General features: G+C 36.4%; 2 protein-coding genes and 1 long non-coding RNA gene across 7 annotated transcripts in view; 2 read left to right on the plus strand and 1 right to left on the minus strand.

The window, feature by feature from the left end:
* Positions 1–21,564, plus strand: TRMT13 (tRNA methyltransferase 13 homolog). Of its 4 annotated transcripts, none has more exons than XM_032487187.1 (11): positions 1–278; positions 4,262–4,308; positions 4,378–4,462; positions 9,352–9,414; positions 9,593–9,662; positions 9,820–9,926; positions 10,270–10,437; positions 12,287–12,359; positions 15,919–15,993; positions 18,963–19,395; positions 19,691–21,564. In XM_032487187.1, exons 1-11 carry the CDS (start codon positions 132–134, stop codon positions 19,884–19,886), a joined length of 1,464 nt encoding a protein of 487 aa, XP_032343078.1. In that variant the 5' UTR covers positions 1–131; the 3' UTR covers positions 19,887–21,564. The 4 variants fall into 4 exon arrangements, with proteins under 4 accessions (XP_032343078.1, XP_006191002.2, XP_032343079.1 ...); XM_006190940.3 differs by having other exon boundaries at positions 4,396–4,462; XM_032487188.1 differs by having other exon boundaries at positions 61–324.
* LRRC39 (leucine rich repeat containing 39) overlaps positions 19,916–27,381 on the minus strand; it is a 17,649-nt gene continuing 10,183 nt past the window's right edge. The window contains exons 6-9 of one of the 2 annotated variants that reach the window (XM_006190939.3): positions 25,106–25,251; positions 24,193–24,345; positions 23,015–23,151; positions 19,916–20,171 (exon numbers count right to left, since the gene is read on the minus strand). In XM_006190939.3, the coding sequence (XP_006191001.2) occupies positions 20,143–20,171; positions 23,015–23,151; positions 24,193–24,345; positions 25,106–25,251 (465 nt within the window). In that variant the 3' untranslated portion in view covers positions 19,916–20,142. The remainder of the gene's footprint in view (positions 20,172–23,014; positions 23,152–24,192; positions 24,346–25,105; positions 25,252–27,381) is intronic. The other variant, XM_014564540.2, reaches the window with a different exon arrangement.
* The window catches only part of LOC116665909, a 3,428-nt gene continuing 1,132 nt past the window's right edge, over positions 25,086–27,381 (plus strand). Inside the window, exons 1-2 of the long non-coding RNA XR_004322697.1 lie at positions 25,086–25,224; positions 26,046–26,103. This is a non-coding gene — a long non-coding RNA (uncharacterized LOC116665909). The remainder of the gene's footprint in view (positions 25,225–26,045; positions 26,104–27,381) is intronic.

Genomic DNA, 27,381 nt, shown 5'->3' on the forward strand with positions numbered 1-27,381 from the left:
GTTCCGGGCGTGTCTTGCGTGGCGGGACCTGAGGCAGCCATATTTGTTAAGGGAAGGGGACCCGAGAGAAAGTGACAACTTTTCCTCTCTCCACCCAATCGATGCTAGCCATCCGAAGCGAGCCCTGAATTATGGCGGCTTCTGCGCCGACGCGGCACGGAACTGGCTTTCCAATTGAGGGGCGATGTGGTTACTATGTGGAAAAGAAGAAACGGTTCTGCAGGATGGTGGTGGCAGCAGGGAAAAGGTTCTGTGGTGAACACGCTGGAGCCGCGGAGGTCTGGTATCGCCCTACCGTCTCGAGAGTCGGAAATAAGTTTGCTGGTCCGGCACCTCCCCTCTGACAGATTTCCCCTTCTGTCCCCTGGATTTTCCAGCTTTTCCTGTGATAAACGCGGTCCTGGCCTCCCTAGGGAGCGATGATGAGCCCTAATGAAGTGCAGTGTTCTCTTGTACTAAGTAAAGCGCCAGCAGTGACCCGGTTATCTTGATTCCAACTCATAGTAATGCTAGATTTTAGCTTTACTGCAGACTCCCGCTTCTTGCACTCCGCCCAATCTCCGCTTTCCTGATGGGAAGTGGTAGTTTAGAAAGAAGAAAGATCTAAGGTTTCGCTAATTGTGTTTTTATTGTTTCGTGAATAATCACTTCTTGTGAATGCGGTTGAGAGAAACTTTTTAAAATTTTTATTTAGGCATACAGTCTTTTGAAAGCAGCTAATAACTACTTTGCTGAAGAGGGGAAGGAAAAATTTTTTAAACGTGTAAGAATTGTCCCTCCTCTTAAAAATTGGTAACAAAAAGTGTACAATTTTGTCCAATTATACATATGATTGTACCGTCAACAATATATATTTTTAGGTACGTGTATTTCTTTAGGATATATATGATAGAAAAAACAAAAAGAAGAGCAGAATACTCGTAAAAAAAAATAGCGTATTTAATAGGTTTTAGAAAGAATAAACCAAAGAGACAAGCGTATGATTTCATGCCTTCTGAATGTCTGGTATTATTTATGTTATTTTTCTTTGTTAGTCAGATGGTTTATCTTTCTAGGCAATATCCAGTACAGATAAACTCCCAAAGCCCCTTCGTCAGCTGCTGTCCTTCAGCCACAGCTCTACTTCGTATTTTGACTTGACTGGTATTTGCCTAGAGGGATATTTGTTCTCAACTAAGACCTTACACTTCACCGTAACCAGACATCCAGAAGGTGACTGAAGGTGGTGACAGTAGTAGAATATGAATAGATCCTTACAGGATTGTCCGTATTCCTGGAGAGGAATGGCATCGTGTTGTGATTAATCGCTTGAAGAAACATTGCAAAATACCGAGTGGAAGCATTTTCCATGACTGTGATTTGGTTTTCAATTTTGGGCATCCTACTGAATCTGTAATTTATAACATAATTGGGTGTCATATTTAAATCTTTTTTTCCTTAGGTGTCATATATAGCTGAGACCACTTGTATTCATTTTTACCCAGTGGTTCTTAAGTGGGGATGATTTAGTGTCCCCAGGAGACATTTGGTAATGTTTGAAGACGTTTTGGTTGTCACAGCTGAAGAGTGTTTTTGGCATCTAGTGGGTAGAGGCCAGAGATGCTGCTAAGCATCCTACATTGCACAGGGCAGCCCCCACAAAAAAGAATTATCCAGCCCAAAATATCAATAGTGCCAAGGTTGAGAAACCCTGTTTCTAAACCCAGATAATAAATTTTAATAACAAAATTTAAAAGTGCTTTTTTTTACCCCTACTCTATGGTTAGACTTTGGGAGGTTAGTTTTCTCTTTTATGGAGGTTAGACTTTAAAATCAGCAAATAAGGAAGAATAATGTATTTTCAAAAAGATACTGAAAAGTCTCTTCTTGTTCATGAAATTCAGTGTACATAGTTTTGTGGATATGCTGGGAGGCAGATCAGAACTGAAATAAACTCAAAAAAGAATTATTAATAGTAATAGTGGCTACTTAGCATTTATGATATGAACAGCACTGTGCTAAGCAGTTTTTTTTTTTTTAACTATTAGTTCACTTAAATTTTACAAACCTTAGGAGGTAAGTTATATTCATCTTTTAGATGAGGCAATAAGCCCACCTCAGATTGTAGAGTTAGGAGCTGATAGATAGAATTGGGAATCATACCTAGGCAGTCTGGCTAACCAGTGGTTGTAACTATCATACTATCCTATTACATACAGATTCATATCAACGTTGGGTAGAATTGCCAACACTAGTCCTTTATTTTTCCCAAATGCATGTAGTTAAGTCCATGTAACTTAGAAACGAACAGTATGTAACTCCTCTATACTAAAGAGTTGAAAAGCCAGTAGAGTATGACCACATACCAAATAGTTAAAATGCAGATGGTCCTCAACGTACCATGGTTCAATTTAGGATTTTTCGACTTTACTGTGTTACGGGAGCAATAGACATTCAGTAGAAAGCGTCCTTTGAATTTTGAATTTTCATCTTCTCCTGGGCTGGTGATATGCAGTGCTGGGCAGTGGTGGTGAGCCAGGGCTCCAGGTCAGCCACACTACCACAAGAGTAAATAACTGATAACGCTTACATTCAGTCCCCATATGACCATTCTGTTTTTCACTTTCAGTATCCAATCAATTACATAAGATATTCAATGCTTTATTATAAAATAGGCTGTTAAATGACTTTGCCCAATTGTAGGCTAATCTAAGTGTTCTGTTCATGTTTAAGATAGGTTAAGTAGGTAGGTTAGACATATTTGACTTAGGATATTTTCAACTTACTATGGGTTTATCAGGATGTAACTCTATTGTAACTCAAGGAAGATTTGTATTTCATTATTTCTGAGATACTTTTATTTTACATTTTAACATCTCTGAAGTCAGAATGCTTCTTAAAATCAACAAAAAAAAAGGCGTAATTTAAATTGGCAGCATTTTTTTCTTTCTTAGTAATGTCTAAAATAATAGTGTATGTTATTGTCAGTGCTATCATAGATTCAGAATTCTATATGTAGACCTTCTCTGTAACCTATTTGAAGCTATAAACCCTTGTTTTCCAAAGCAGTATTTGCTCATATGTGCAAAAACCAGCTACCACTGGAGACATTTTTTAACTGAAGTATAGTTGATGTTATAGTGTATGTTACAGATGTACAATATAGTGATTCATGATTTTTAAAGGTTATACTCCATTTATAGTTATTATAAAATATTGGCTATCTTCCCTGTGTTGTACAATGTATCATTGTAGTTTATTTATTTTATACATAATAGTTTGTATCTCTCAGTCCCCTACCCCTATATAGCCCCTCCTCCCTTCTCTCTCCCCACTGGTAACCACTGGTTTGTTTTCTGTAAGTCTGTTTCTTTTTTGTTTTTTGTTCATTTATTTTTCCTTTTCTTTAATTGAAGTATAGTCAGTTTCCAATGTTGTGTCAGTTTCTGGTGTACAGCATAATGTTTCAGTCATACATATACATACATATATTCCTTTTCATATTTTTCATATATACAAGATATTGAATATAATTCCCTTCTTCTTTGTTTTGTTCACTAGTTTGTTGTATATTTTAGATTCCACATATAAGTGATATCATAGCACTTGTCTCTCTCTGTCTGACTTATTTCACTTAGCATGATACCCTCCAAGTCCATCCATGTTGTTGCAAATGGCAAATTTTCATTTTTATGGCTGAGTAATATTCCGCTGTATGTTTGTACATACGTGTATATGTGTGTGTGTGTGTGTGTGTATATACACACCACACCTTCTTTATCCATTCATCTGTTAATGGACACAGGTTGCTTCCATATCTTGGCAGTTGTAAATAATGCTGCTATGAACATTGGGGTGTGTGTATCTTTTCTAATTAGTGATTTTGGGTTTTTTTCAGATGGATACCCCAGAATGGAATTGCTGGGTCATTTGGTAGTTCCATTTTTAGTTTGTTGAGAAACCTCAATGCTCTTTTCCATAGTAGCTGCACAAATTTACATTCCCACCAGCAGTGTACAAGGATTCCCTTTTCTCCACATTCTCACCAACATTTGTTATTTGTATTATTTTTGATAAAAGCCATTCTAACAGGTATGAGGTGATACCTTACTACACTGGAGATTGTTGTTTTTGATTTTTGTTTTATTAATATGCTTTTAAGGTTTCCTTACCTTGTTTTGGGATGGTATAAGCTTATGTTTACACTGAAGTTATATTTAGTATCTGTAAAGCAACAAACTTAGTATTTTATTCAAATAAAATATATCCTTTTTTTTAATAGGAAGAAAATGCTCGGAAAAGAATCCTCTGTCCTTTAGATCCAAAACAGTAAGTATGGGTCAGAGAAGGGTTTTTCTGTGCTGAAAACAGTAATTATCACGGTCTTATTTTAAATAGTTTTTTCTTTATATTTAGCACAGTATATGAAGATCAACTAGCAAAGCATTTGAAAAAATGTAACTCAAGAGAGAAGCCTAAACCTGTAAGTGTTTGATTGGTAAAACACTTGAATGATGAAATGTGCCATATGTAATGTTTATATATACTTGGTAGGTTACAAAAGTGAATTTTTAACAAGGCTCTTGCCTCAGGAGGCTTAAATATGGCAAATACCTTTGAGATAGGACATCTGATTGTGAATCTACTTAAAGTCCTAATTCAGATAATAGAATTTTATGCAACAAGAGTGGTATTTAGAGAATAATTCCACACTTTATTTATTAAACAATATTTACTTAGTACCTACTAAATTTATTTCAATAAAATATGATCCCAGCCTTCCAAGGAACTTATTTGAGATTGGTAAGTAAACTTGTAAATAGTAGATATTTTCTAATAAGTTCAATGAAAGAAGTAAGTACACATTTGATACAAGCACATACTTGCGTTGAAATTAAATCCGAGGGGGCAGGTGAGGCTTCCCAGGGGGAGTAACACTTGTGCCAAGCCCTGGTTTGGCAGAGAAAAGGAAGAAGAGTCCTTCCAGATGGAAAGGCAGTGCAGAGGCAGGAACTGAGAAGGCACACGCAGTTGTCAAGGAATTTGGACTTGTTCTGAAAGACATGGGGAACCACTGAAAGATTTCAAGCGAGAGTATGGTATTAGATTTATCTCTTAGAAAACTTTCTCTTAGAGCAATGTGGGAGGATGACTTGGAGTCGGAAGGACTAGTTAGGGCCATTGCTGCAATCCAGGTAGGATGTGAAAAGAGACTGAATTAAACAGGATGGGAAAAATGTAGGTAAATTCAAGAATTATTTAGCTACCAGAATCAGTAAATCTTGGTGACTGATTGGAAATTCAGAGTTGGATACATGAGTCTAAAATTTGATAGAAAGATTGGGCAAATAATAAAGATTTAGAAGTCAATACATAGAGATCACAGGTGAAGCTTTGGATTTTTAAGTTACCCAGGGTAAGAGATTGAAGGGGTGAGAGCTTGTTTATTCAACAGATATTAACTGAACACTTATGCCAGGCATCGTACCAAGCACCCTGCCTGGAACAACGTTACAGTCTAGTGGAAGAGACAGAAGTTGCAATATTATATGTGTTAAAATAGATTAAGTACAGAGTGCTGTGAAAGAATAAAAGAGGAGAGCCTAACCCTTTTTTGGGAGGACTTAGCAGGTGAGAGAGATGGGAAAGGAGTCAGGGAAGCTTCTCTGAAGGAATGTCATCAGATGAGACCTAAATGTCAAGGGGAGATCATCCAGATAAGGAAGAAAACAAAGATAAGGGTCTAGAAGTGAGAGAGTAGACAGCTTCGTCTGGGACTGGGCCTTTCACATGATGAGTATGGAATACAAAGGGAGAGCAGAGTAGAAGATGAGAGGTAGGCAGGAAGTAGAGTGTGAGACCAGTGAGACCACGGACAGAGCTCTAGGTGACACTGACATTAAAGGCTGAGCTGCCAGTAGGAAGCATAGAAAAATGTTGAGACAGGATGCCTGGAGAGGTAGGAAAGAAAAAAAAAAGCAAGACCATGGTATATCAGAAGACAGGGGAAGGAGAATCTCAATAGAAAAGAGTGGTCAATTGTGTCCAGCATCACAGAGGAATCAAGGAAGGTAGGGACAGGAGAATCCATTGGGTTGGCAACATGGCGGTGGTTAAAGATCAAAGAGTTTAGCAAAATGCATGCGTAATAGGGTAGAGCGGGCAGAAATCAGACTGAAATGATACAGGAGTAAATGGAAGATAGGGTAGTAGAAATCATAAGCATAGCCTATTCTTTCAAGAAACTTGTCTGTGAATGAAACTTGAGAGTTAGATTGGCAGTCAGAGAGGAAGGTAGGACAGAAGGAGTATGTTTTAAGATGGGTGAAAACTTAGTTTTATTTATGTGCTTAGAGTAATGAGCCAGCAGAGAGGAAGAAATTGGAAATAGAAGAAGGCATCATTGATAATGTGAGATTCACCAGGAAGCAAGCAGAGATAAGGTACAAAATAGAAGTAGACGGGAACAATGAGAGAAAAAACTTCCGCTGAGGAGGATGGGAAGGAGTAAAAGATGGGTATCAGTTCAGGGATATTTGAGCTGACAGGGGGTTAATTCAGAAAGTTGTCATTTGATAGCTCCACTTTCTTACTGAAGTATGAGATGAGGCGACTGAGGGGGATGATGGTATAGCAGGAGATCTGAGTAGAGAGGTAAAAGTTTAGAATTAGAGTTATGAAGAAGAATTGCCAGGCATCGTTGAGAGTCAGACTGAGATGGAGACACTGAGTGTGAACTGGCACCAGGCCAAATGACTGAGCAGTTTCGCTTCAGCAGTGTTCAGCAGGCCAGATACTGGGAGTTAAAAATCGTATTAACGCAGGCATTAGGTTTTGTAAGGGTGTGTGTGACAGAAGGACCTGATTGTGAAAGATGATGATAACAATGGTACTGAGTGTCCAGACTGGATGGCATGAAAGGGAAGCCATAAATTAGCTGAGAAAAAGTAAATAGAGGCCTTTAAAAGGTGAAAGAACATGATTAGGAGCAAGAGAGTCACTGTAATTTGCACTAACATAGTGCCCAATCTAGAGGGCCCGTTAAGGTAGTTTGCCAAAGTGGAGTGAAGGTCACTAGAATTAAGAAGGTCAACAGAGCTATTTGTTGGGTGGCTTGAAAACATGGTCAGATTGGCTGAACTTAGTGGAAAGAGCAGCTTGATGTCAAAATTCCTAATGAATATCGGGTAATGACCAACAGATTGATAGTTGACAACTGCTAGATTTAGAAAATTTAACAGCCCAGTATTTCTCAGTGGGGGCTTTTGTCATTTTAAGTGGGACAGTCATATCATGTGCACTTCAACGCATCCCTGTATTTAGCATTCCTGGCTTCTGAGTGGCAAATGACAAAGGCCCTTGTCAAGAAGTTTGAAGGATCTGAAATTTTATTTTATTTTTAAGCTAACAAGTTACATTGCTACAAGTTTGTTGATGCTGGTGGAAGATACGAGACTCCTGGGTCAGTGACAAAGGGCTTTGTTACTCAGTGCACAGCAAGCAGCATGAGCTTCTTCTCTGCATCAGTTCCTCTTGCTCCCTAAGTTCCCTCGAGATGGAGGGGCCTTGATCAATGCTACGCATATTTGTGTATAGCTGTGTCATAGCTGAAAAACCCCAAGCTTAGGAAATACATAGCTTTTTAAACGGGCAGTAAGGAAACCTGCCTGAGCTTTGTTCCATAAGTAGACATTGCTTTATTATACTGTACGGTAAGCAGGCCTGCCATGTGCTCTGGAAGGAGACACTGTTTCTTCTAAGATTGCTTGGTATGCAAATGTCCTTGAAAAGATAGTCTAGAATAAAGGGAGTTGGTGCCTTTGCTTGTAAGACTTGCAGAAAATGGAGATTCCTGTGGATAATTGTCTCCCAACAGCACCTCTCAGTCATTTTGACAACAAAGTATCCTTACACGTTTCCAAATGCCTCCCAATTAAGCATCAGTAGGCCAGATGGCATAAGTTGAAAAAGAAAATATTTTTGCATTAAGATGTGTAGAAAAATGATGACTACCCCAGTGAGCCCCTTAGAAAAAAGAATGTTGCCTTTACTTTCAAGTAGGCATGAGGTTATCTTCCTTACCTACGTGTCAAGCTTTAGTTGAAGCAAGCAGGTGGAATATGCGCTCCGGGAAAAGTTTGAAAGGAGAAGTGGGTTTATTAAAAATGGAATACCCCTGTGCAGATTCCACTGCGTGCTGGGACACAGTGGAAAGGAAAGGGAGGAAAGCAGTGGGATGTGAGGAAAATGCAGCGCAGTGTTTATGTAGTACACTATCTATGGCGTGGAACTTGGGACCAGGTACAGTCTTATCACTCTTTTGCTTTACTAATAGTTATAGCTAATTTTCTATTATAGTTTTGCCAGTCATTCAGCAAAATATTCTAAATACTCGCTGTCTTCACCTGTTCCACTTAATCACCAGTTGCTAGTATTACCCATGTAGGTAAAGGCAGCAGCACGCGGTCAGCATGTGACCTTTCTACCATCTGTGTAACCCAAGCCCATTTATGCATAAAGTCCCGGGAGTTGTTTTCACCTTCAAAACAGATTACAAAATTAGTACTGTTTCATTCATCTGTATCTACATGGTTCAGTATGGTAGCCACTAGCCCTGTGTAACTATTTAAATTTGACTTAATTAAAGTTAAACAGAATTGAAAATCCAGTTCCTCAGTCGCACGAGCCATGTTTCTAGGCTAGTAGCCACCATGTTGGGCAGAACAGATACAGAGCACTTCCGTCATTGCAGAAAGTTCTGTTGGGACAGTGCTGATCTAGATTCTTGCTTCAAGTCTGTCTCTCTAAAAATGGACTAAAAAGATCTCACTATGTTAATTAAGTAAGAGAGCATCACAGGACATTTCCATTTTCTATTTTAATTAGTAGTTTAAAATAGGAAAAATCAGACCTAAACGGTTGTGCTGTATCTCTGTTTTTGTTCATACTGCCTACCTATCTGATAAGTAGCCATTTGTAATTCTGTTTTTGTTGTCTTTGCTTTAACTGTAAGCAAAACTGACATAGTCCTCAGTCTATGCTGGAGACACAAAAACTTCAGTAAGAATTACTAATGAATTTCTTCAGGCTATAAATATTTATTCACAATACCACATCACTAGAATATAAGATCCATGAACACAGAGGTTTTTGTCTGTTCTGTTCTCCACTGTAGTGAATCCTCAGCACCTGAGACAATTGAAGGGCTGCAGTATGTGCTGAATAATTATTTAATGAATAAATGAATGGGAGGAAGGGAGGATGGCAGGTACAGAATATTGGAAGAAGGGATGGATCAGTTTTTCAGTTTAATTTTTGTGAACTCTTCACATTAATAACAGTAGTGTTATGTTTTCGTTTTGTTTTGTTAAGGACTTCTTTATTCAAGATATTAATGCAGGCTTAAAAGATGAAACAGAAATATCTGAACAATTAGTAAGTATTTACCTTTAATTTTAAAAAGTATTTATGAACACTTCCACACTGTGAATAAGCTCTGTTCTAATTTTTGGAATAAATTAAGTGTTTTGATTTAGAATGCGTTTCTGATAGAATCAACATTATTAGTGGTGGTTGGGTCCCAGACCAGCTCACACCCCATTTTTGTGTATAGGTTCCAATTTCGTCTCTCTCTGAAGAGCAGTTGGAAAACTTAATTAAGAAATTGAGAAAAGCGAGTGAAGGTAAGTCTGCCTAAAGTTGCAAGTTAACTTTTTTTTAGAAAAATCAGGTGGTATATGAGTTAATTCCACTGTGCTTTAAAAGATATTACTACCATTATTCAGAGCCCTGTGGTTTCATGTTTGGTTCCTTAAGCTTTTGTGCTTCTATTTGGCACAGGTTTGAACTCTACACTTAAAGATCAAATCATGTCCCATCCAGCATTGCATGATGCCCTTCATGACCCTAAAAATGGTGATTCTGCAACCAAACATCTGAAGCAGCAGGTATGTTTAAGCCATAGTAACGCTACTGAAAATGGCCTTTTTGTTCATTTGTTAAAAGCTATTGTTTTTAACAATTGTAGTTATTACTGAGATTTTGTTTGGATTATCTTTCAGGATACAGAATCTTCCCATTTCAAAAAATATGTATAAACACAGATAAAAAATTTTTGGCATGGTTATGGTTCTGAGTACTACATGTTAAATATTTAAAAGCAAGAGAAAAACTTTAAAGCCAAACAGAAATTATCGATGTGCTGCCCTATGTAGAAGTTACTGTGCTATTTTCCCATTTGAGCCAAATGTGTTTGCTGTAGTTTATAAAATAATCTCGTGAAGTTTGCAGGCTTCTATTTTAGGTAACATTGAAAAATTAAAGTTACTTGGTCCAAGAAGATGCTTTGTTGAGTTTGGAGCAGGAAAGGGAAAATTATCTCATTGGGTTGATATTGCCTTAAAAGATGCTGAAGAAGTTCACTTCATCCTAGTAGAAAAGGTGACCACAAGATTCAAGGTAAGTGAAACCATTGCAGTATATTTTGCACTTTTCTTGTTTGAAAAAAAGAAAAAATGATACTCAGAAACATACCTCTTAAAGAAAATGAATTTTTGTGTGTTTATTTGATTATAGCTTTTTATCCTAATTATATTAATGACTTAAACTGAAGGTAAATTTCTTAATCTAAATTTTGATAGTTCATTGATCTGAGTTCCTAAAGTATTTCCAGAGATAAGAAAATATGTGGAAAGAGCCAAGCTCAAGCTAGGGGTTAAAAAATCTTGGGTCCTAACCTACCTCTGCCACTTACTATTTATTCAGTAAACAATTATGGAGTGTAGCACCGGCTCCAGGATTGATATTGAGTAAAGTCAAAAGAGACATGGTCCATATGTTCTGCACTTATATTTAGAAAGAAGAGACAGACAAATAAATAAATGTTATAGAAAAGTGCTAAAATATGAAAAAAGTCTGCACAGAGTATAGTGTGGGTTCAAAGGAGGGAGTGACAAGTTTTATTGCAGGAAGGGATGGTGAATGGCTACACAGAGAGGGTGATGTTAGAGCTATATCTTGAAAAGTGGATATTTGCTAGATTCAGGGTTTAAGAAGCATTCTAAGAAGCAAGAACAATGTACCCAAATGCCAGAAACATGGGAACATTTCCGTGTGATGGGAGGTAGAGTTCAGCAGTGATTAGGTGGGAGAGACAGGCTAGACAATGGAAGGTTTCATTGAGGAAGGAGTTTGGTTTTATCGAGCTACACACTGGGGATACACTGGAAAAAGGATTTAGTTCTGGACTTCAAGAAGCTTACATATAATGGGACAGACTTACAAGTATATTGGTTCATTATCCTAAGTGTCTAATGATAATGGTAAGTACCAGGTGCCATAGGAGTGTAAAGACAACACCAGCCTCAGTCTAGTGCGGGTCACTGAAGGTTTCCTGGAGGAAGTGACAGCTGAGAGGAGATGGAAAGAATATATAAGAATTGACAAAGAAAATAGAAAAGGGTTTAAAAGTTCATCCTAGCAGCACCATTAAAGCTGTATCAGAAGAGTCTGAAACGTGAAGTAGGGACATTAGTAATAAGACAATTCTTATCCAGCAATCCAAGTAAGAAATGGGCCAGAGCTAAGGAGGTTGCAGTGAGATGGAGAGGAGGGAAAGGGTGTGAGAAATGTGTTGATGTTGGAAGCCAGGAGACTTGGTGATTATCCATTAAGTGTGAAAGAGGAGTTACTTCTGGTGACCTTTTGTGGCTCAGGTGACTAAGTGGCGTTCTTCTCTGACATACTGAATATAGAAGGAGGAAGAAGACAGATAGTTTGAAGGGACAGATGAGTTCAGTTTTGAAAGCAGAGCTTTCTAGTTCACCATTGGATTTGTGTCTGTGCTCATCAGAAGGGTTCTGGGCCACAGTGTAGATGTATAAATCATAGGCACATAGATACCAGATTAGAATGACTGTAATCTTTCAGGGAGTGTAAGAAGAGGAGCAAGCCAAAAATAGTGTTTTAGGGGCTAACAAAGATTTAGGAACTGGCAAATCATCCTGGGTATGTCATCTATGAACCTTAGTTCCTTCATCAGTGAAGTGGGAATTTTTAGAGTTAAAGGAGATAATGTGTACATAGTAATGTGTAAAATTTTCAAGCCTTATAAAAATGTTTACTGTTATTATTTTGGAGTCTTCATCACAGAATTTTAATTTTTTAATTAATACTTCTATTTTTCAAATACTAAAAACAATGGAAAATTATTTGCTCTGAATTTTGAAAACAAATAGAAATCTTTCTATTTTCATAAAGCTTTCTTTTACCTAAAAGCCATTGTTATAATGATGTTCTGTTTGTGCAGGTTGATGGCAAACACAGAAAGAAAAATTCAGTGTTTGAGAGACTTCAAATTGATATTCAGCACTTGTGTTTGAGTAAGTTGCATAACTTTCAGTTGCTCTACCATAAATCATAGAAGTTTCAGACTCTGAGGGTTGCTTAGAAATCCAATCATGCAAAACAGTGCTTCAGGGAAAACAAAAATTAATCCATTGTTAGTATAGAACGTTATATCTAACATTTAGATAAATATAAATGGAATTATGGTTGAAAGCTTAAAAATTATGTTTCAGTATCAACTAGAAATGAAATGTCATACTAAGGAATAGTTTAGAAGCTTTGATAATATGTCCTTACATTGTTTGTTTGTCCTGTTTTAATTAATTACTGTGTCTTTTCATACCATACGCTAGCCTTCTGCCTACAGTTAACATGACTTTACCTAAACTGTTAAAGAGATGAGATAGTTCTCTGCCTAGCTAATATGTAAAAGACAACTGCCTAGAATTTTGAAGTGTACCAAAGGAAAAAACCCACCTCTGTGGAACTCATATTTCATAAACACACACACACACACACACACACACACACACACTCATACTCATTAATCATACTCTTTAGTGCCCTTTCTGTGTCTTTTAATAGTTTTTCATATTATTTAAAATGAAAATAATACAAACATATGCCAGTAACCTCTTCCACTAGTTTTAACTCAGCCTTGTGATGCAGCCCACAGCGGGCCCATGTAGCAAATTAAGTTTGTTGAGTTAATAACCTATAATTTTGTTTACTTGATATTTTTAAAATATATTTGTTTCAATACATCAATCAAGTATTCTGTAAGTTTCCATCTTCCTAAAAAATTCTCTCCTGGATCCTTCAGACTTGTTCCAATCCAAACTGTGTGCCTTCTATTCCTGGGGCACAGTGGTCAACCTTAAAACTCTCTTCTTTCTCATCCTGCAGATTCCTCTCACTCTCCTGGGTTGGAATTTATTTTTCTGCATCTTATCACACATCTTCCTCTATTGATTTACTCTCTTTGAGCCAAGCATCTCCTCCCATAGCCTCCTGAGGAACAATTGCAATAGAGAGAAATTTGAAACCTTGCGTTGTCTGAAAATATCTTTTATTTTACCCATACACTTGATTTGGCTGAGTATTTCTATTTCTAAGTCGAAAATCACTTTCCTTTAGAATTTTGAAACTATTACTCTACTAGTATTGTTGTTTAGAAATTCAGTGCCATTCTGAGTCCTGATCACTTGTATGTAATCTGCCTTTTTCTTTCTAGAAATTCATAGGGTCTTTTCTTTGTCCTCGGGATTCTAAATTCTCAGTGATGTGTTTTGATGTAGTTATATTTTTATCTATTGTGCTGGGCACTTGGTGGTCTCTTGTGTTTATATCAGTCGTTCTCAACCAGAGGCAGTTTTAGCCCCCAGGGAACACTGGCAAGGTCTGAGATACTTCTCTTTGTCATGAGAGGGGACATGCTGCTAACATCTGATGGAAGCCTGCAGTCCCAGCTCCCCACAACAAAGGATTATTGGGGCCAAAAGTTAATAATGCCAAGGATGAGAGATCCCGATTTAGAGATTCTAGCATTGTCAGCTTCCTGGGAAGTCTCCTTGCATTCTTTCTTTCATAGTTTTCTCTGCGCCATTTTCTCTTTTCTCCCTTTATGGAAGAACTTCTATGATTTAGTTATTTGACCTCCTGGAATGGTTCTTTACTTGATTTGACTTCTCTGTTCTGTATCTTTTGGCCCTTTCCCTATACTTTCTAAAATTTCTTCAACTTAAGTTCTTCTAGCATAGTTTTAATTTCCAAGATTTTTTTCTCTGAATTTATCTTTGCTAGTATAACCTGTTCTTTTTTCATGTTTGCAACATCTTTGTGAGGATATTAATGATAGCTTTTTAAGAAGTATTCTCCCTTCATATTTTGTTTTCTCTAAGTTGCTCTTTTCCATTTGTTTTGGTCTTTTTCAACGTAGGGGTTGTCCTCAAACGTCTGTGCTTTTTGACAGTGTGTTCGTAGTTCAGCCTGAGGGACTAAGAGCTCTGAGTCCTCGGGTGGAGTTGGACTTACCTAAGATGTGATCTTTCCTCTTGGGCTGGTCGGGTTGCCCAGAGAAGACTTTACTGATCACCTGCCTGGAGGGTAAAGGTCAGGTTACCAACATTCTGGGACCCAGTAGGGAGTAATAGCTTAATCCATATGCACACCCACTTAATCCTGCTCTTTTACCGCACTTCAGCTTTCAACTTCTTATGTCCTCAGTCCAGTGACCTCCTGTTTTATTTGCTCCAGGGAATTAATCTGCAGTTTTGCACCAAGCGGCTACGAGGTGAGGAGGACTGCTTCTTAACTAGCCCTCCCACCACAACTCTGTGATGAGTGGCTCCCTCAGCTCCTAGTTACCTGGTGCCCCCAATTCCTGAAGCTTCGGGAGATTTGTGAAGTAAATGTAATGGGTTCTCAGCCTTTCCCACTTTTATCTCCTTTTCTCTTCTTCTCATCTTATGAATGGCTTTTTAAAAGTCCTTTTATTCCCGTTTTGATGGGGTTTTAGGAGGGAGCAAACTAGATGCTTGTATTCAATCTGCCATCATTGCCCAGAAGTTCTGCCCTATTTTCTAAGCCCAAAGAAATAGGAGAGAGAAGAAATGAGGTAATTTTCAAGCATAAGAGCTTTCTTAGACAGCCTTTCTCTTCACCTTGATTGATAAGTTTCTTGAACCACCTTAATTTAAACCTCTGTATTCCCTTACACAGGCAAACTTTCCCACTTGGTGCCAATTTCTTCTAGCATGTGATACCATCTGAAAGCAAGCCACAGAGAATTTGAAATATTTACTGAGGACCTCCATTGGACAGTTCAGTGTGCTGGGTGCTGTAGCTGGATTTGTACAGAGAAGCATACTTTTCATGTCAGAATCTTAGAAAAAGGAAAATGAATACCGGGGAAAGATGGAAACATTAACTGTGATATACTACATTTTACTGCATTACCTTGAAGACATCTTTTTTTTTTTTTTTTGCTTTTACACTACTATTACGAATATTTTCTTTTATTCGGAACAGTGTGAAAAGCTAAGATAATATCTTATTCTGATCATTAAGGTCTAGTAAAGGCTCTTTTTGTGTATCATAATATTGAAAATTGTATTCTATAATATAAAACATTAATTGTATTATTCATGTGTATGTATCATATATGTTATTTATGCAAGATAAATCTGATAGGAAAGGTTTTGAGTCCTTTTAACAATAGGTTAATAAAATTTAGCAAAATAAGGCTTCTACAGGATAAAGCCCTGGGTTGGTATATAAGAAATAGTAATGGCCTAAGAGTCAAGGAACTTTAACTGGGGAGTGAAGAACTGGCCGGGGATGAGGAGGGAAGAAAAGGAAGAAAAAGAGAAGAAATTTTAACTGATTCTGGCTGTGTCAGTAGCCATCTGCATTAATCATCAAGTCACTCCATCTTTGAGCCTCTTATTCCTATGCTATAAAATAAGAATTTTTTTGTTTGTGTCTCTTTCCACCCTAAAATGCAAAGATTCTAATTAGTTCTCTCCTTGGGAGGCCACTTAATGCCTTATCTCACAAGAGAGCTAACTCAGTTCTCAATTCTTTTTATTTCAGACAAGATTCCTTTGCTAAGCAAAGAAAAACTGCCTGTAGTAGGAATTGGAAAGCATCTGTGTGGTGTGGCAACAGGTATGTAAATGTACTAATAATGTCCAGAGGAACCCACGAAGTCTTAGCTTAGCATGGTCCCAAACATTTAAACAGTCTCTTTTGAGTAGTTTTTATCCGTTGTGTTTACAACTCATTACTCTTCACAGTAGTACTAGGCCTGTAATATATCAGATGTAGAGCTTTCTGATTTGTCTGCTCATTTTGGCCATTTTACAGGATGAATTAAGAGTTTTATGTGTGGAATGAGGGGTATATAGCTCAGTGGTAGAGTGTGTGCTTAGCGTGTACGAGGTCCTGGGTTCAATCCCCTGTACCTCCATTAACAAGAGAAAAAAAAAAAAAAAGAAGAAGAAGAAAAGAAAAGAGTTTTATGTGTAAATTCTGTGTCATACGGGATTTAAAGTTCTTTGGGTTATATTTCAACCAAAAGGGAAATAAATCATTTATGGAAACTGTATGATTCTGTCTCAGAAGCTTTTGTAGAAGAGTTGTTTAGGTAGGACTCTGAAACCTCTCCCACTAGAAGATGATTATTTGTTGGGATTCTAGGGGAAACAAAAAGGAAATGTTAAGATGTGTTGTCTTAGCACTTGGATCGACTGATGTAGCATGATAAAGTAGAAAGAGCGAGGGCTTTGAAGTCAGAGAGTCCAGAGTTCAACTTTGCTGTCTACCCTTGGCAAAACACTTAACCCTTCTGAGCTCTGGTTATCTCATCTGTAAAATAAGAGTGATAATAATAATTTTCCAGGCTACATGTAAAGTGTCTAGCACATATCAGTGCCCAATAGATGTTAATTGTTGTTTTATCTTCTTTTGGCTCCTGCTGGTTTCATCATTCACTCATATGGGGAACTTGGAGCCTCCTTCAGAGATTATTCAAGTTGGCTGGAAATGGCTTTAAGTATTATATATTTCTGTTGCCTTGTATAGTTTTTAGTTGGCTTTCATATATTTTGTTTCATTTAACCTCATAAAAGCCTTCTGAAGTAAGCCAGTTCTGTCCTGGGGAGGAAACAAAGAATATTCCTTTACTCCTACCCATCTAACCCAAGTTTCCCAGAAATATAACCTATCCTGGCCATTTCTCATTGTTCCAAATACTCCCCCGACCCTTGATTCACTCTGTCTGAATTCTCCTTTCATTGCTCTATCGTTACCTCACTGAAAAATCTCTGCTGCAGCTGCTTACCCTTCTTGAAATTCTGTTTTCTTCTCTCCTCTGACACTCTTCTTTCCTGGTTCTTCCCCTGCATCTATGCCATTCTTTCTCTGTATCTTACATGGTGTCCTAACACTATATGTCCTTTAAATACTAGTATTCAACCCATCTGTCACACACCCAGTGTGTCTTTCCCCTTCTTAAAACTCTTCAGTAGCTCCCAGTCACCTACACCATTAAGTCCAAGCTCTTCAGCATGGCATCCTGGTCTCAGTCTGGCCTCTGCCTTCCTCTCTTTGCCACTTCCTGCCTCCGTGTTTGCTGGTCTGCGGGTTCAAACCCGGTGTGCTTCTCCTTTATACTATGCTGCTCGGTCTCTCCTCAGCCTTCAGCTCAGTCGTGTCGCTTTCAGGGAGCCTCCCTAAAGGCTCTGCCTTGGAGTTTATCATAATTGCCTCTGCGTGTCTTTACCTCAGTGTGTTTCAATTGTCTCTTTATATCTAATTCTCCCACCATCCTCTGATTGATTGATTGATTGATTGATTGATTGATTTTAGTATAGGGAGTGTGCTGACGTGATGTTTGGTACATAACAGGAACTCAGTAAATCTTTGAATGAATAAGTAACCTTGGCCACCAACTTGCTGTATTTCCTGGTTCCTTTTTAGGTCTGTGGCTTTGTCCCTTAAGTTCTCTATAAAGGAGGGGTTGAGATAGATTCTAAAATAACTTTGTCCTTTTAGTAAGTTACCTGATTATTCACATTCCTGAAGACCATTTACTTAAGTCCAGTATAAGTAAAATAGTGACTGAATATATTTCATCAGAAAATACTAGTTTATGAAATAATAGATTACCTGTCAGTTTCTCCAAATAAGAGGTTCCCAATAATGTTTGTTGACTTAAATTCATATATTGGATTAAATTTACTAATAAAATATCAAATTATTTACTATCCACTTGTGACATCTTGGGGTAATAAAATTTAAAACTACATGTTTTTGATTGAACAAGTGTGACAGTTTGTCTAATCAGAAAGAAAATGTGGATTTTATAGCATCTATTTGAGGTCTTCCCAGTATTGTGAACAACATAGCAATCTGCAGTGGGAAATTGTCATAGTCGTCAAAACCCATTTGTTTAGTTTTTAAATGTACTGTAAATTTTTCATTTTAATATAAAGTACATCCACCTCTAAGATCATGTTTATTAATCATCATGTATTCTCAAAGCCTTGCTCATGAAAGACATTCAGTAAGTATTGGCTGAGTTACGCATAACTTCAGTAAGGCTACTCAGGGAGGCCTACTTTCCACATTTTGACCCCCCTGTTCTCAGCTCTTTACTATTTCCTGTGAACATCTTACCTTTCGGGACTGACACATAACATCAACTTTAGCAGATGCTCAGTCGATGCCTTTCCTTTTTCTTTCTTTGGATTCCTTAAGCTCAGAACTTCCCTATAATGTAAGTGTAGATAATAAATTTTTTTTTCTATACAAGTCATTTCCTCAGCCAAGGTAGGAGAAATGAGAGCCAATTTGAATAGCTGGACTAAAAGTTTTACAAGTTGTAAATCTTAAACTTCAGACAGTCTTTTGGGGAAGTAGACTTTATGCAGAATAAATCAATAGAGAAACTGGTACAATAATGAGAAAAGAGCAAATATAAGCAAAGCTGATAATTCATAAAAGAATTATTACAAGCATGAAGCTAAGGAGGTTTTTGTTGTTGGGTTTTTGAAAACCATACTGCCTAATAAATGTAAAAAATATTTATTTTTAAAGATGATGTGGTTTGGGGGGCCACATAATTGTGTTTGCAGATCTTGCATTACGATGTTTGGTTGAAACCTATGCTGCCAGTTGTGAGGAAAGGAATGAAGAACCTTTAGCCAAACGCATAAAGAATGATAAAACAGAGAAAGAAATTAACACTTTGGCCAAGGAAGGAAATGAAAAAAATGTCCCAGAGAAGTGGACCCCTGTGGCTGGCATTGTTATTGCACTCTGTTGTCACCACAGGTGTGATTGGAGACATTATGTGGGCAAAGAATATTTCAGGGCCCTAGGCCTTGGAGCAGTGGAATTCCACTATTTCCAGCGAATGAGTAGTTGGGCCACTTGTGGGATGCGAAAAACAGCTTTGGAAGCCTCAAATATTTCCACAAAGACAAAAGATAAACCGAACGATGACAGCGAGGAGCATGATGATGGAAGGCATGGAACCACAGATGACGGCGCTGAGAGTTTGCCTGGGTAAGTGACTCCTTTGAAATAGTAACACTAGAGCAGAAATATGTTGTTATTACTATACTTTCTTTTTAGATGAGTGTTACCAAAAATTTATTTATGAAAATATATTATTTACCATCTAATTTTAGAAGAAGAGAAAATGCACACACTTTTATTGTGGCATAAATAAAAGTTGTAAGCATGGGACATAGCACCTAATATATTGTGGGCTATTTAGCAATTTATCAATAAACAGAAGTGACTAATATAAATGTTTACAGAATTTTAACAATGTGTTGTATGTGTTTATTCAATTTAGGTTTCTTACCATTGAAGAAAAGAAGAAAATAGGGCATCTTTGTAAATTGCTGATTGACCAAGGCCGAATCAAGTATTTACAGCAGAAAGGATTCAGTCCTGCTTTACAGTATTATACAGACCCCCTGGTGTCTTTGGAAAATGTATTGTTAACTGCTTTACCAAGTCGTTCTTCAACACCAGAAACAACTGCTTAATGGAAACGAAATTTTGAACAACATCTGTCTTCCACCAAAAAAATTTTTTAATTGTATTTTTATATTCATGAAAGTATAATTTAAATAGCAGGTAACATGAACTTTTAAAAATGTTGTGGCCTCAATGAACTTTGGTAGTAGCTTTGTTTTTTCACTTCAGAAGTCCAAACAGTAGAGAATTCACTAAATTCCCAAAGTAATCCTCTTCAGCAGGGCATCTTGAATTTTATTATCCATCAGCATTTATAGAGATTGGTTAAGTAGTCGAGCAGTTGACTTGGTTATCTGAAACACACATAACATGTCAATTGTAACTAGCACATTAACTTTCTACTTGCATTAATTTTGGAAATTTACTTTCCTTTGATTTTATTTAATACTTTTTATTTTTCAAGTTCAAGATGCAGTGATCAATTGTCAGTTTACAAGAACCAATCTGAGAATTTGGCTAATGTATGGATTTTTTTGTCCTTGAAGATCTGGAAAGAAAAATTAAATGTGATTATTTGTTTCTAATGTAAACAAATTCAGGATGTTCACAATCAATTAATGAATTCACCTTCCAGATTTCAAGAGCCACACCTGTGTTTACATATAATCAGAATTTGTCCAGAATTTTTCAAGGGAAAAAACTGTTTCACTTCATCATTTTTATTGGATAATAAGCTAGTTAGAATTTCCAAAAAGATATTTATAATCCTAATTCACAAATTAAATTGAAATTTTGAAATAATTCCTGAAGTTAATTAGATGCCATATCTTTTAACAGGCGATTTTTACATGTATAAGTACAAATGTAAGTATATTCTCTCCTGTTTGGAAAAATAATTTGGAATAAAGTGGAAATTAGATAATGAAACCAAAACCTTCTCACATATAGGCCTCATTTAACTCATAAGCAGTTTCTATGCATAAGCTGACATTAAACCAAACATATGGCAAGACTGTTACTTTCCTCATCTTATCCTTGATTTATTTCTGCCTTTATTTGTAAAAATTGTCTTGATCTTTGATACATTTGCCAAGACAAAGATCCAGAATTACTCATTTTAGACATTATAATGATATTCTTAGGTAACTATTTTGTAGGTCTATGATTACATTAATTACAGATGAGACGTCTAAGCATTTTTAATTTCTGACCTTTCTCCTTTAGTTCTATCTCATGTATCTCATGAGATTGCCTACGTTCAAGTATCAGCCCTACTACTTGATCTCTTTGTGCCTCTGTTTCCCCCTCTTAAAACGGGGATGGTGAAGATAGTAATACCTCATAAGGTTATTGTGAGCATTAAATGAGATAATACATGTGAGATGCTTAGAACAGTTCTGAGTACAGAATTTTGTACTCAATAAATATTAACTATTATTAATATTACTAATTCATGAAAATATTTCTAGTAACATAGTAGGCAGACTTGGTTTTATTATCTCTGTTTAAGTTGTAATCATTTTTCTCTTGTTATAAGTTCTATGCCATATTATTAAAGTAAGATAGTTTATTTTTTAAAGTAGTTACTCATGCCTGCAAATCAAGAGAACATAAATGAAGATAATAATATGTAACTCAGAAATTAACCTGATTTTACTGAGTTAGGCAATGTTAATTTGTGTCATACGATCTGTTTTGCATCATTCAACAATTTATGCCCCAAAATAAAAATAATTCTACAACAGGTATTATCTCCGTTATGTTTCATAAAACATATGTACAACACAAAGAATTATATAGTCCTGTGGCCCATCAGCTTAATGACTGTCTCTGACGATGATACCAAGAACTGTATGGGAGGATAAGCTTGTCCTCAGCATGCCAGCCATAGGTCAAGATTATCGTTTTCCACAGCCTTGCTCATTTCCTTTAAGATAACATGAGACGGTGACTATGTGGGATACACATATAACCATTCCTTGGCCTGCAGACTTTTCAGGTTCAGCAAACTCCTCGTACTTCAGATTGATCTACATAACTACCTCTTCCTGCACATCCCACAGGTTCATCATTCACTGTGTTGCAACTGAAGCTCATGTTCCACTTCTGCTACCAAACCAGCTTCTACACTTCATCCCCCCATCACCGTTCACCCAATCGTTCTAACTAAAAACAGATTCATCGTAGACTCCTCCCTTTTCTCGTCTTCATTCAGTAATCAAATCTTTCTCCTGCTTGTCTTTTATATATTTATATTCTGCTATCCAACACGAGGCCCCAGGCACTTACAACTTTTTTACTTGTCTTCCTACAGTCGATCCTCTGTGTGACTGTTTCTGTGACCTTTCTATAACAGACCTAATGACCATTTCCTAAACGTCATCCATTGGATGATGGTAAAATTAATTTCTGTAGCTGAAAAAAAATTCTTGTATTGTTTGCTCAGATTATACTTATTCTTCAAAGTAACTATTTGAAAATGTAACTAAATTCTACGTTTTAATTCAAAAACTCTTCACATTTTAGTGAATTGTAAAACCATGTTTTCTGTTGCTGTGCTACTGTTTATTGGTTTTATTAACAGAGAACTATGTGCCCTTTGTCCTCTTCCCTTAATCTCAGTTTGTCGTTCCTTCCTTAATTGTTTTTTAAAAAAAAGAAGAAAAGGTTTTAGTCCTAAATTATCAGAGATAAAGTGATTGAAATCTATATAGCAAAACCTTACCAAAGTCTATTTTCTCTTGATAATTTTCATTCCAACGCAAAATGCTTTTTCGTTCCTAGGCAAAATATTTCTTTTACTATTTGCAGATTGTAGAAAAAGAGAAAATGTAGCAAAGGTAGTGTTCATGAGTAAACTGATCTATGTGACAAACTGAGACAACGCGGCAGTGAGGCTTTAAGAATTCCGTCTTCATTCACTTGGTTTTGTTTCAAGTGCTTGGCCAAAGAATTTTATTTTCTGACGCTACTTGAAAAACTTTCAGTATCTTTATAACCTTTCTCTCCAAGCCCTTATCAAAATTGTGAACAGGTGTGAACTTCACCTTTTTTCTTTCTACGATATTGACCAAGTGACCAGCACTTGACAGAAAAGTTAAGATGGAATGAGAAATCTACAAAGGAGTAATATATATACACACTCTCCTACCAAAAAGAATTTTTAACCTGTGTCATTTATACACAAGCCTCATACCTGCTCTCCGTGACTCCTGTATGTAAGTGTGCATAAACTGAAGGCCGAATAATTCCCGTTCCTCTTCCTCATCTGTGTTTTCACTGGGAGGAAGTGTTACTTCCAGTTTCAACGGGTTGTCTCGGAAGTTGACAAACCTGGCAGTTCACCAAAAAACAGTATTTTTATAGGTGCCAAAGAAGTGTACATTTATTTCCCTGGAGAAAGATCAGATGATAATATACTAAATTACTCTTTTTTAACTGGCTTCAATAACTGAACATCTTGGTGAGATGTGATATACCCCAAGAATCTTTAAGTTTCTTTCCTAAAAGAAAAAAATATTTTCTTTAGACAACTTATTTTCCAAGCTTGTAAAAGCAGTTATTAGTCCATAGCATATGTTTAATGTGCTACAGTTTAACTTCCAAGAGCAATCCTAATGTATCTCAAATATGCAATTAATGCTATGAACTTAAAGTTTCTGCATATTTTATACATCGTGTCTTATTTATCATTGTATCTTCACCATCTGGTCCAGGACTCAGTAGTTGCTGAATAAGTAAATGAATGATTTTGTTATGAAAGGTGTAGGATTTGGTATGAATTCTAATGTCTTATGCTCACTGTCAGGAAATTAAGTTGAGGAAGGAAGATTTTTGAGAGGTCTGATAGTAATTAACTTATTAAAAGGTATATTGACTCTATCTGTAACATAATTGCCTGTGTTCATTTGTAGTTTTTTAGAAGGAAAGTAATCACTGTTCTTATGCTTTTAGTTTTTATATCGTGCATAAAGTTTGTTAGCAGTTATAAAATGATGGGGGTGAGGGTGTAGCTCAGCTGGTAGAGCACATGCTGAGCATGCACAAGGTATTTGGTTCGATTCCCAGTACCTCCATTTGGAAAAAAAAAAGAAAATGAAAACTGATGATTTTCATGAATATGTCACCATCACAGGGTAATTTAAAGCTGATAAATCCCAGTACTGTTTCAGTTTCAAGGATTCTTTCTTGAATAATTTAGACTAGTGTTATATGAATCCTATTTATAAATTATGGAATTTCAGAGTTAGAGAAGATTTTTGAATGTATTCGTTGATGAGAATGAGAACTCAAATCTGTTAACAACAAGTTCTCTGTATTACTTTGTTCTGCAGCCAGAAAGGGACATGTCAACTTTGGGTCTACAACTGTCACCTCAGATTGGTCATCTCTTCCATACACACTGGAATATCTTGCAGCTTATTGTTGCTGAGGACAAGAGTGCTCAGATTTTTCATATTGCTGATTGTTTCTGGCAAGCATGTTATTTCATTCCGTTGCAGCCATAATGTATGTAGACTTTGCATCCTGAAGAATTAAAAGAGGTTTCTGTGATTAACCACATAACCCTGGTTCTTATTAACCTAAAGTTTTTTTAAATGTCCTCTTGTACAACATCACCTTTAACCAGTATACCTATTGAGTTAACTGACTTCACATTACCTGATTTTAGGGAAACTGTATCAGGGAGTTAATCTCTATCTACAGTACAGCTGTCACCATGTAGTAGTAGAAATGAAATCAATTCTGGAAGTCTTCACTATTCTCATAGGATTTCTTGCAGAAGAACCGCTAAAATGTTATCTAATCTGAATTAGAGTCTCAAGAGAAAACTGAGAAATTATTAATATGCCCATTTAGGGCAAGACAAGTATGCGTGATGGTTAACAGCTTGGACTCTGGGACCAGGGTGCCTAGGTTCAAATCCTAGTTTGCACTTTACAAACGGATGAGGAAACTAACATAGATCTCTACATTAGTTTCCTCATCTGTTTGTAAAGTCCACAGAAGTACCTGGCAGGTACTAAGCAATGTTATTGTTGTGGCCTGTTGTAAATTTGTTAAAGTCAGGTAGCCAGTTTTTCTCTCCCAAAGCTCTTTTTCTTATTTGGAATAAATGAAAATATTCTGTTAAGAAGTGGCATACATTATTTATAACTAAATGGATCTATTGTGATTGACTATGCTTGGGGTCCCCTTTGTTTTGCTTATTATTTCTTATTAATCATAGATGGCTTCAACACATCTCTTGGTAGCAAAAAAAAAAAAAAAAAGTTATTTATTTTACCTTTCTATGGTATCAGGAAGTTGCTGAAGTCTGTTGCTTCCCATATCAAGCCACTCGAGGGCAGGCATGCGCAACACAGCAGGAGGGACTGCGGTAAACCGGTTCACGCTCAGATCCAGGTGAGTCAGCTTTATCAAATTGCTGAGCTGAGGAGGAAGGCAAGGGTTTTCAAAGTAAATGCCCACAATGTAAACTACTAAAACACATTGATAAAGGAGGTATTTCACGTCAAGAAATGTTTACATGATGCTTGGGATTTACTTAGTCTCAGCAATCCACAGCAAATTTGAAATAACAATAAAGCTAAATAACCTCCAGATAAGTGAAAAACTCCCTCATGGAAAGTTAATCTATTCAAAGAAAATTTATCTTCCAAAATAACCAAGTTCCAGGGTTTACTGAACCTGCCAGGCAGGAGCTTTTTTTTTTTTTTCCTTTTCTTTCTAGGAGTAAACATATGTTATATTTTCCTTTTATCTAGTAGTTGAGATTTTCATGGGAAGACCCAAACTTTAGAATAATAGTTATCTTTATTTAAATTTCCCGTGCCTGATGCTTTAAATATGTTATCTCAGTCATAGAATTCACAGTAATTCTATTTTTAAATGAAACCATCAATTAAAAATGTATTAAGACTATATAACGACACCAGTGTGCTCAACTTAAGAAAGAACTATATAGGTATGACCACCCCCAGTGTACTTCTCCCTCCTCCCCCTTGAAAGGTAAATCAGTTCTGAATTTGGTATCTTATTATTCCTGTGCATTTTTTATGCTTTTATCATGATTCATAAACATATTTTTCTATATATTTGCATATTACTATTATATATTTTCCATAAATGGAATTTAGTATTTTTATATGTTTCAAAATTTTATTTAAAGATGGTGATATTGTGCTTGTCTTTCTTTAACTTGCTTTTTTTTCTCTCAATATCAGTTTTTAAGTATATTCATGTTGATGCAGACAGCTCTAGTTTATTCACCAGCTTTATAAGGTGAGTAGCTTATTTCCATTTTAAGGACAAAATGGTTTAGAGAGGCCATGTAACTAGAAATGATGCTGCTATAGTGTGCATTCAGGTTTTTGTGGACCTAAAGCCACAAAATTTCTAAATTTCTCATTCTTCTGTGGTGAGAGTTTCACAATGTAAGAATTTAGTTAACTCTTACAAAAAACTCCATTTAGCCCGGCACATTCAATTTCATTCTACAACTTTAACACATAAAAAAAAAAAAATGCACAAAACAATGCTTTATGGGCAATGGAAAAAGATCAGTTTTTCCATTTAGTAGGTGGTTCCCCAGCTTTAGAATTCAAGTAATGAATAAAGCACTCTCTCAAAATCTGTCATCAGACCTTTAAATTTTTCAAATGATTCAGAATAAAAAGATCGTTTTTACATTAACAAAAATATGTTTGTGTGTTACAATGTGTGCAGTTTAATGGCTGAGAGATGCCTCCCTTTGTAGGTTTCTCAGTGGTACTAGAACCCTTTGATTTTAGAAGATTGAAAAAAAGATATTAAAACCGTGATAATCTAAGTCTTAATTTTGCATATGTGAAAACTGAGACCTAGCTCTGTAAAGTGGTGTGTTCAAGGTCACACCTTGGAAATAATTCCAGGCTCAAGATCTCAGTTCAGTATTTGTTCCTGTAAAACCTATTTCTTTAAGTGAAGACATTACGGTAAAGACAGGTAAATAGGCATGTCCAAGTTCACACAGCTTTTTAGTGACAGAACCAAAGCTAGAAACAAAATCACAGAATTAGAAATTAGAAATAAAACATTTATTGGCCCTCTTTTAGGTATAAATAAAATATCCCTGTGATCATGATTTTCATCATAAGCAAGTATATACATTTCACTAAATTGAACTATTATAAGAAATGGATATGGGTATAGAAAGTATGTTTTACTTGCAAGAGTAACAATTATTGGTACATGTTTACTGGTCTGGGGGAAAAAAGTGACATTCTTACCAAGATACAGTGGGGGAAGGGAATAGTCTATTTTATTTTGAGTTTTCTTATTCTTTTATTTTGCAAAGTCATTGTTTTCAAGGCAAAGTAACTTGGAAATTTCTTTTACTGATTAAATATGCTTGAAAAGTAATATAAATGTCTATATTTCTATGATCAGTTTGGTTTTACCAATTACAAGACATCATGCCAAATCAAGGTTTAAAGGCTTTCCAAGTCCACTGCCTGGTTTTTACTTGGTAGAACCTAGGAAGCTGGCAAAGAAACACTTCTAAACTGAGGAACTCATGTC

Source organism: Camelus ferus, chromosome 9, assembly GCF_009834535.1.
Source record: "Camelus ferus isolate YT-003-E chromosome 9, BCGSAC_Cfer_1.0, whole genome shotgun sequence".
NCBI lineage: Eukaryota > Metazoa > Chordata > Mammalia > Artiodactyla > Camelidae > Camelus > Camelus ferus.

What these genes read in the sequence shown, in the direction of transcription:
- TRMT13 (XM_032487187.1), top strand. Translation starts at nt 132, where the DNA reads ATGGCGGCTTCTGCGCCGACGCGGCACGGAACTGGCTTTCCAATTGAG. An exon ending in CCAAACATCTGAAGCAGCAG is followed by an intron (nt 9,927 to 10,269) that starts GTATGTTTAAGC and finishes TGAAGTTTGCAG; the next exon opens with GCTTCTATTTTAGGTAACAT. An exon ending in GGCGCTGAGAGTTTGCCTGG is followed by an intron (nt 19,396 to 19,690) that starts GTAAGTGACTCC and finishes TATTCAATTTAG; the next exon opens with GTTTCTTACCATTGAAGAAA.